At 40.2% G+C, this 9,981-nt stretch overlaps 2 protein-coding genes across 3 annotated transcripts in view; one reads left to right on the forward strand and one right to left on the reverse strand.

Annotated features, from left to right (window-relative positions):
- Positions 1-8,668, forward strand: part of LOC140928625 (poly(ADP-ribose) glycohydrolase-like) — an 18,214-nt gene extending 9,546 nt beyond the window's left edge. Inside the window, exons 13-24 of the mRNA XM_073378399.1 lie at positions 136-227; positions 1,273-1,339; positions 2,279-2,354; positions 2,794-2,838; positions 3,515-3,617; positions 4,335-4,413; positions 4,899-5,007; positions 5,436-5,487; positions 6,590-6,634; positions 7,350-7,417; positions 7,565-7,625; positions 7,983-8,668. Coding sequence (XP_073234500.1) covers positions 136-227; positions 1,273-1,339; positions 2,279-2,354; positions 2,794-2,838; positions 3,515-3,617; positions 4,335-4,413; positions 4,899-5,007; positions 5,436-5,487; positions 6,590-6,634; positions 7,350-7,417; positions 7,565-7,625; positions 7,983-8,197 — 1,012 coding nt within the window. The 3' untranslated portion in view covers positions 8,198-8,668. The remainder of the gene's footprint in view (positions 1-135; positions 228-1,272; positions 1,340-2,278; positions 2,355-2,793; positions 2,839-3,514; positions 3,618-4,334; positions 4,414-4,898; positions 5,008-5,435; positions 5,488-6,589; positions 6,635-7,349; positions 7,418-7,564; positions 7,626-7,982) is intronic.
- The window catches only part of LOC140928627 (small ribosomal subunit protein eS24-like), a 391,602-nt gene that overhangs the window by 335,804 nt on the left and 45,817 nt on the right, over positions 1-9,981 (reverse strand). The window lies entirely within an intron of this gene.

A 9,981-nucleotide genomic window follows, 5' to 3' on the forward strand; every position in this document is an offset into this window, starting at 1 on the left:
TGGGAGCAGGACAATAATATTGTGGGTTCATATGTTCCTGTGAAAGAAATGATTGTCAGAAAAAAAAGAACATCAAAAAATTGCAGTGGACGAATTAACCTATGCAATCTGCTTTATTTGTTGGATATTTTTAAGGTTGTTCCAAGGTGGGAAAGGAGGAACAAATTCAGTCAAAACAGAAAAACTACGAGCTCTTTTACATTACTTTAGAAGGATAACAAGGGAAAGTAAGTGACTTGATAGTTTCTGTTGATTATTCCAAAACAGGTTTGGTCACCAGTTATGTTTACAAATGTAAACCTCGTATATAACTGTTCTGTTAAGAGAGAAACAAATTGTTTTTGGTTGCTTTATTGAATTATTAATACTAAGCTTGATGACCAGCTGCTTTTCGGAAATGGAGCCCACAATGCTTCCCTGAAAGACTGGACCCAAGAAAGGGAAGCAGAAAATCAAGTGTAACCTAAAGAACACCGTACAGTGGTCTCTTATCAAGAGTTAACCCTTTAAGCCCCAACATCAACGTGCATCTTCTCCACACTGTTCTTCATACATTCCTTATGGTACTGCTTGAGAGAATTTGTTCTATCATCACGACATTTCATCTTTGGTGATCATTTCCTTAATTCTCATGACCTGTCTGTTTGATCAGGCAGTGCTGTTATTGGGAGAAATTAGATGTGGGTCACTATTGGGGCTTAAAGGGTTAATACATGTACTGTAGAGACCTTGGCCATTTTGACATCCTCTTCAAATGATTTCATTACATTCACTGCATATGTTGGAAAGAGTTCAAGCTCTTTAAATACTTCCTATCCATTTTCCATGCAGCCCAGTCTCAACTTTCCCACAACAAGACTCAACAAATGTCAAGACCATTTGATGGCTGGTTATGTTATCCTTCTAATGGAGACAGACTTCATGTTGTTGACTTGACTTGCTTCTTTGTGACCATACCGTACTTGTAATTTCTCAGACATACAGTTAAACTAGAAGCTTGCACTAATGCAGAAGGATAAAATATATTTATTGCTTCTGGGATATGGATAGAGGGCATGAAATGAATATCTTTGTGTGAATAATTTTGCAGGACTCACCTGTTCAGGTTTCATCAGATAAAAGCTGTTACTTATTCATGTTTATTAATCTGTTTTAGGGGATAAAAATGTTTACAATGCAATAACTATAATTTTCTCTTGTATGTTAAGTATTAAAAGGAACCATTTCAAATTCCATGATCACTCATCCCTTCCATAATCTCTTTCATCACAGTGCCGACTGGGACACTGACATTTCAACGGCAGGCTGTCAAGTCTACAGGCTTTCCTGTTTGGGAAAGGTAAATGTTAAAGAGGCCATTTCGTGACAGACCCCACCACTACAATATGTAACACAACTCTCCTGCCTTAGTAAATTGCTGTATATGTTACAGGTCAAATTTGATTTCAGGTCAATTTCCTTTAGTTTGTAGCCTTAATTCATGAATAATCAGGACTAGGAGACAAAGGAAATCGAGAATTAATCTAGGTTAAAGAAATTTAACCTGAAATCAAATTTAACCTGTAACAGATACATTAACCCATTCGCTCCTGGAGATTTTGCCGAAAAACGCGTTTTGAAGCTAGTCGAGTGGTTTTCTGGTCACTGTCGTGCTATAAAGAGTTAAAACTTACCACAAACCGGTTTACAGGTCGTACACTTCATGGCCTTCTGATCCAGATGCAAAATATCAGCTTGCGAAGTTCGGGCATGCGCAGAAAGCTGGGTTTAAAAGTGACACAGCAGTCTTGACTTTTACTTTTCGCTTTCTCTCCTCCCCTCTTTTTTCACTTTTCTTGCCTCATTTTTTTTTTCTCTTGCTGGGCATTTAGTAGGCTTCATTTTGGTGGGAATAGTTTTTAGGAAAGCTTTTAGGATCTTAGGATTAGGTGAAAGGAAAGGTAGGTGGGCAATGGAACAAGATTTTCATGGAGATTTTCAGGTCAATGTTACATGGTTTTTTGCCTCTTTCTCCGGTGTCCTTGACTGAATTGTGCTCATTCTGGTATGGTTTGAAAGATCTCTTCACTCTGCACAAGTTAGCGGACAAAGTTGTCCTTGACCGTTAAAACTGATGACGTCACAAAGGGTAGAAAGGACGTGGATCCGCACGGGCGGTTGCTGGCGGTTCAGGGGCGAATGGGTTAAGTAAACTGTTGCATAATTTAAAAACAAAAAAACAAACCAGGGAAAAGCAGTTGACCAAAAAACACAAAAACCATTTATCTTTATGTTTCAGTTGTTCTGCCACCTTTGGTAAACTTCATGTGTCTTCTAAAGGAACTATAGAAGACAATGGAGCAGGATTCCTTCAGGTGAGTTCCTTGAACAGACTGAAAAGACTATAAAAACTGTACTCACCCTGACAAAGGTCTAACATTTAAAATCACTAGTGTTTAGAATCTCTTAATGTTAGCGTCTATAATTTAGTTGATAGAACCAATTCTTGTGTTTCACACAGTAGCAACAACACGCAGGGTTACCAACCCCGATTTTATCCTCCCATCAAGAAAAAAAGGTTATGAGAATTGATATAAGGATCACTAAAGAGAAAATGCTTTGATCTTTATCAAATTCTCTCAACTAATGATTAATTTATAATAAACAATAATTCAAGGAATTGTTTGGACATCAGTCTTGTATTTGTATTTTGGGTTACAATCCATGTTTAAGCCCTTGTTTGTAATTTAAGCCAGTTTAATTTAAAAAGTTGATGTAGATTTAAGTAATAGCTCCAAAATATTCAAATTTCAGGTTGATTTTGCCAACAAGTACATAGGAGGTGGAGTTATAGGAGAGGTGAGGTTGTATAGACTGACTCCAGTATGTTTAATGCATTAAAGCGCAATTTAAAGAGGTAACAAAAAAGAGTGCGTTCAGAGCTAGCGATCTGTAGCAGGTGTTTCCGTGCAGTTTTGGAGCAAAGAATGAGGAATGAGAGTCAAAGACCAAGCGAAAAATGGGGCTTTTGTTCCATTTTTCACGCAGCCAAAACCGAAAATCCCATTCCTCATCATTCCTTGGTCTTTCTTTGCTCTGGAACCACACAGAAACGCCTTCTCTGCAGGTTGAGCGATCTGTGGTTGTTCTGTATGCCCAAGCAAGGTAGTTTTCTACCTTGTTCACGTAATTTGGTGCATATGGAGTTTTCCTCATGCAGGAAGTATGTGCCCCTTGTTTTTGTTTTTGTTTTTTTCTTTTTTATCCACTGATATTTTTCAGCATGAGAGGTGCCTGTCCCAGTCATGTTTACTTGGTTATTTTTTTATTACGAAATAACTTAATTACTACTATGTGCACTCTGATTGGTCAATTGAAGAGGGTAACCACTCTTCGTGTTTTTGTTGTTGCTGTTGTTGTTTTTTGCATTCTTTCTGTTTTTCAAGCAGCAACTCGGCTATTTTATCTTTGCATAATGTGTGAAATCTTTTACCATTTTCCTCGTCTAAACAGCTTGTTGTTGTTGTTTTGGCAGGGCTGTGTACAAGAAGAAATCCGATTCCTTATCTGCCCTGAATTGATTCTCTCTCGGTTGTTTATTGAACGACTTGATGCAAATGAGTGTATTATTATAACAGGTAATTTATTGTACCATAGTACCTACATAGCCAGACAGATTACAGATCCACCACTACTTTGGCCTGTTCCAAGCTTTCAGTTAGACAGAAACGGCAAATAGAAGAAAAGGCATAGAAAAAAATGAATGGGTAAGGACTGGGGAGAGAGAAAGTTCCCGCCCTTTCTTTTCCCGCTCTTTTCTTGCTCACGGCGACTTCCGAGAGCCTGGAGCAGACCACTACCCTTTTATCATTATAACAGGCAATTCACAATACTTCTCCCTCATATCTTGATATTAACCCTTATTATTATATTCCTGAATCCGCGAGCGGCAAGATGAAGCAAATCCTGCATTCTGATTGGCTACCCGAGCGGGGACCATCTTGCCCGGCTCGGGATTTCCCGCGTCGGTCCCGCAAGTATAAAGTTCTCTTTTTGGCCATATAATAAATCCTTTGTTGACCAAGCTTGTTGGTTCAAGATGACTGAATATTGGCCTCGTTCCTTTTTGTGTTTTTAACCAGTCTCCAGCCATCTTGACCGAACAAGCGTGGTCAGTAACTCATACCGGTATCTAAAGTCATGGCAAAAATAATGTCCTTAACCTCTATACAGTGTAAGAGGTAAACGACGTAATATTAAATCGATTTACTGGATTGTGTTTAAAGGGCTGTGATTCCTGATAAACTGGTTTTACTGGATTGTGTTTATACTTGTTTGATGGTTTGTGTGTGTAGGTGCTGAACGGTACAGTGACTATGTTGGTTATGCACATACGTTCAAATGGGCTGGAAACCATGTTGATCAAACAACACGGTGAGAAATTACTGTATTTCTTCCTTTATATTAGCGCCCAGGAAGCCCTAATTTATTTCGGTGCTCCACGACTTAGTGCTTTCTAGAAGCTTGGGGTTTAAAACCTTTATTTTATTAGAAATTCACATACATAATCTCTAGTTTAGCTCACAAAATGCGCCATAGTGCCTAACAAAGTGATAATAATATTGTTTATTTATTTTATTTTTTTGAGGCGGTTGGGGGCTGTGAACGCAGTCTTTTTTGCGGCTGTCGCTTTTTTGCCGGAACTATGTATTTTTACTCTCTATATATCTATTTGTTTCAATCTCGCCGGAGAGAAGTAACCTCTCAGAATATGACAACAAAATTCAGCTATCGTAAACTGAAAAAGCTCGTTCAGTATCTTGCGCCCTTTTTTTCCAAGGTTATTTGTCCCTCGCTTATAACATGTTGAATATTAAATCTTTTTTTTTATTTATTAGTAAATAATGTATTTTTTCCAGAGACTCGTGGGGACGGCGGAACACTAAGATAGTGGCAATAGATGCGCATGTATTTCGTTGTTACACGGACCAACTTGAAGCTGGTCTGCTTAAGCGAGAACTTAACAAGGTAATATGCAAACTATTTAACTTATCGCTTCCTCTGCTTTTGCAGTTAAGGGCCTGTTTACATGGAGGTGGGGGACCCCAGGTAGGTGAGGTAACCCGCTTAGGTGGGGTAACCCGCCTGTCCATATAATCTCTCATTTCAATTTGATCACGTTTACATGATAGGTGGGGTGACCCGCCACATGTTACCTCACCTACCTGGGCTCCCCCACCTCCATGTAAAAAGACCCTAACTTGGGGTCTTGCGGGCAGGACAATGATTTAAATCAGAAGAGAGAGGAGAGAAGAACTTTAATACAGTCTTAGTGGGTCGTTAAAATGGGAGGCATGTTGTCATCTTAAGAAACAGCTTAATATAGTGAGAGCGCCAGTTGAGGTAAAAAAAAACACTAAATACTCTCGATTTTTTGTTGTTGTCGTTTTTTTCAGGCATTCTGTGGGTTTCATTCAGACCAAAAATATCTCCCAGCCATTGCTACAGGTCAGATAAGTTTTATATCGGTTATTTTTGTATAAATTATTTACTTAGTAAATAGGTGCAGACAAGAGGAGACCTTTGCGGATTGGCTATTCTCTTTATATATTCGAGGCGGGGGACTATTTTTGCGATCAGTTCAGATGGGTTTCTCACTGGGAATTAATTTTTGCGATCTTAAGGAAGTTCGTTCATGATTAATTTCGTTTACTAGGGTCAAAAGACAGGCGGGGGAATATCCAAAAAAAAATACCGTTGTCGTTTTAAGTACGTAAAGTCGGTGTTGTCATGCTATTATGTCGTGCTCTTGCACATCTGTAGTCGATTTCACTAATCTAGGGTCTGATTCATGCTAGCCTGCGTAGCAAGCGTTTCCGTTTGGTTTCGGACAAAAGAAAGACCGAGGAACGGGATTTTCGGTTTTAGCCGCAGAAGAAATGAAACGAGAGCTAGAAAAATGAAGGAGGGGGGAGGGGAGGGGGAGGAGATCTAACCCAATGGCCCACCCCCTCCCCGCTCTTTTACTTGCGCTATTTTTCGCGTGGTCTTTGACTCTCGTTCCTCGTTCTTTTCTCGTAAACCGCACGGAAACGCTTGCTACGCAGGCTAGATTCATGCTAATAACCAACTCAATCGATATTTCTCTTCAGAGCAATGGCGATGTTTTCTTTTTAAAAAAAAAAAAAACTAAGGCTATGTTTACACTATACCGGATAGGCACGAAAACCATATCGGATATAGCCTTTGTTCACACATAAGAACGGTGATTTCGGCGCGATTTCTGTAACGGAACGAAGCTGCGCTCCGCCGATCTCTAAAGGGGAGAGTCACATATCGGATAGATGTTCATACTCTACGGGAAAGCTTTTCTTGTCGGTACGAAAAGTTTTCCGAGACAGTGTGAACATGGCCTAATAATTTTGACCATAGAGTAAATTTTGCGAGTTAAAATTTTGTGGTAGTTTTTATTGGTGGGAACTTTTTTGCGGATCGCGGGAAAAAGCCCGCGCAAAAATCCTATAAATGAGAACCGCATATATTCGTAGACAAAATTCTTTGGTTGCTTTTTGAGAACATAACCTGACTAACATTGCTTTTACTTATTCAGGAAACTGGGGGTGCGGCGCATTTGGTGGAGACCCAAGACTAAAAGGTACAAGAAAACCGAGTAACTTGTCTTTCTGCTTACATGATTGTTCCAACAGTTACAATTTGCTTGATCACATCTTTACTGTTTACTCGTTCTGTTTTTTTTTTTTTAAATTTAAACAAGATATGGAAAAATTAATGTCTAGCAGTTCAGTCCTTTCCTCTGCCGTGCCGTGTCTTTCCCTATAACACCTAATCTTCTTAACTGTACTTTGCTGATCGGTTGTTTTACCAGATGATAACTTGTTTGTATATCTGGACATATCTGTATGCTAGTTAGTAATCCTAAAGGTGTGCAAAAGGCGCATAGGAAATGACCTAGTTCGCCACAAGGTAGCCTGGATCTGGAAGCAGTCTTTTCCGTTTCCCCTTTAGCCAAGCGAGAGATGCGCGGGAGACGCGCGAGGGGCCCTCGCGTGACGCCCTCGCTTGACTGAAAGGAAACAGAAACGACTGCCACACAGTCTCACCACCTGTCTCTTTGCAACCTCGATATGTTGGTCTCTCTTCTCTCTTTTCCCGTCACATGGCCTCTCTCCTGTACACCAAGGAACCGGGAGACCCTGGCAACGAGGCTGGTCCGTCCGTTACTCTCTGAGTTCATATCTCGTGGAGGACCCTGATTTCATCCTTTTCCCACGCTTGACTTAAAAAACATTTTGTCTTGCTCCTATCCTAGATCCACATTACGCGTCACATTGTTTTTTTGTCATCTTCAGGGTTGATTCAGATGATGGCTAGTGCTGCCTGCTCCAGGGACCTTGTTTATTTCACGTTTGGTGACGTTGTAAGTTTCAGCGATTTTCATATATATTTTCTTTTCGTCTCGTTTCTTTTCGTTTTCAATCTTTTCTTGGATACGGTAGTTAACTAATAATAATAATACTCAGTTCATTTACTTACGGAACTTTACAAATACTTGGTATTTCTTTAGGGACTGGCAGACGATCTCCTGGATATCCACTCGTTTATAACAGAAAGAAAGCTAACAGTGGGTAGGTAAAAAGCTGCCGCAGGTAATAAATTGCGTTGTTATCTGCCGTGTAGTAGCGTTCAAAGAGGCCATGTTCGGGTGAAATTCCGACAAGCGACATAGCCTCGTAAAGATGGCTTAAATACCGAAAAAAACGCGAAACGAACGTATTTGAAATTTAGACTAGGGACATACGTACCCCCGCCCACCTATGAGGGCCCTTCCGAAGAATTATTTCCACTGAGTTGCAGTCAAGACACGTGTGCTCCTTGTTTTGTAGTTGCTGTCTTATTGAAGTCTAGATTGCATTGCCTACGCGGGAGTTGATTCTTTGTAGCATGTAACTGAACCCTTGTTTTTTTCCGACCTTTCTTTGCAGGTGATGTGTGGAAAATGATTCAGCGGTACGGAAAAGAAATTCGTGCGGCGAGCTCTGTGACGGTCAAGCTTTACGTGTTTATGCGGCAGTTACAAGATCAATATGAATGCGACACTGACCATGAACAATCGGAAGACAAACAAGAACAATGCGAAGCCACGTTGAGTTACATTCTAGAACCTGATTCAGATTCCTACAAGGATAACACGCCCTAGAGATTTTCACTGAAATTGTGTCGAGTCCTTTTTTTCTAACCTTCCCTTTGCCCTACACCCCCCCACCCCAACAGTCGCCCGTTGAGGGGAGGGATGGGGCGAAGTGACGGCTGACATTTCAGACTACTGAGTATTTCGTTCTTAGTTAGAAGCTAAAAATGATACATTTCGGTTATTACTCCTTAGCCTGCGAGCAAGCTCTCCATTTGGGGGAGAGCTTGCTCGCAGGCTAATTACTCCTGGGAGATTTAACAAGTGTCACAAAAAGAGTATCTAAGACAAATATATTTATATAGTACATACTATCGACAAATTATTTTATGATATATTTTTGTCTGGTTCTCTATTTTTGTCTTAGCTTCTCTTGGAGGCATGCGGGTAAAGTATTATTTCGTTTTCATGCTTCAAACTAAAAACAAAACGAGCGAAATAATTGGTTGAAGAAGTTATAAGGGCCGTGGAAGAATCTATGCGGGAGAATTACCTAATTATAACGTTTTGTGGAAATAAAGATCCCTAAACAGTAACTCCTCTCATGTCTTGTCTTATGTGCAACTAGTTATTTTAGATCGCCGCTCAACGAAGTACAGTGGAACCCCGTTAATGCGACCACCGTTGGGCCATAAAATCCTGGTCGTAATAACGAGGTGGTCGCATTAACGGGGTCTTCAAAATAATAAAATGACTCAATGGTTTTTACGTTTGGTTTGAAAGAATATGGCCGTAATAACTAGGTGGTCTTATAAACGGGGTGGTCGTAAGGCGGGGTTCCACTGTAACGAGGTGGTCGCATTAACGGGGTCTTCAAAATAATAAAATGACTCAGTGGTTTTTACGTTTGGTTTGAAAGAATATGGCCGCAATAACTAGGTGGTCTTATAAACGGGGTGGTCGTAGGGCGGGGTTCCACTGTACAAGTTTTACGGTTTCCTTTTCTTTGGCAAAACAGAAGAATAAAAAGAGGGCGTAAAGCGAATTCCCGCATGGGCTGAATCGTCTCAAAACAGAACTTGCAAATGCCGCGGCTCCAACTTATGGTCAAGGCTAGAGTTATATTTTTTCAGAGACATATTCTGTGAGTGCAATATATAGTTTATTCAGGGGGATAAATGAAAATTGTTTTAACCACAATGTAGGCCCGGTTGTATGGACTGTAATACTTGAGGAGCTTAGCCAATCAGCAGCAAATTAATTAACCAAGTTGGTAGACTTGCCTGTTGGGTTAGCTGACCATGAGAACTTTCCATTGCAGCATATCCTGTGAGTGAACTTGTGAAGAAAGCTTAATCTACACGTCTTCATTGACGATAACGGCCAAAGAACCAATCAAATTAATGCTAGCGGTAAAACCGCTCGATAGGACTAAGCATACAAACAGGGTCAAACAGGAACTTCAGTGGGGGTAAAACTCACGTTCAGCTATAATCCAGGAAAATGCTATACCTTAACAAATCCTTCTAATAGACGATATTGCTCACCCGGCAAACACTCAGGAACCGTCAGGAAATATACCTTGGACTATAAACTGTTTATTTTAATAACAAACTCGCACGTACTACCAGGTTCAAAGTAATTATTCGGATACTCTATGCACGAGAAAAACCTTGAAAACGACAACACACTCGCCCGTTGTTATATAGAGAGAAGACACTTCTCGGCAGTAGGCAGCACATATTTTTTTACTAATCTCTTTCTTTCAAGCTGTAGAGCTATCTTTGCAATTTACTCCCTAGTTCCAATTCAGTTTTCAAAGCCATTCGACGCCGTTTTTTTAAACCGTTTTC

This window comes from Porites lutea, chromosome 2 (genome assembly GCF_958299795.1).
Source record: "Porites lutea chromosome 2, jaPorLute2.1, whole genome shotgun sequence".
Lineage (NCBI taxonomy): Eukaryota > Metazoa > Cnidaria > Anthozoa > Scleractinia > Poritidae > Porites > Porites lutea.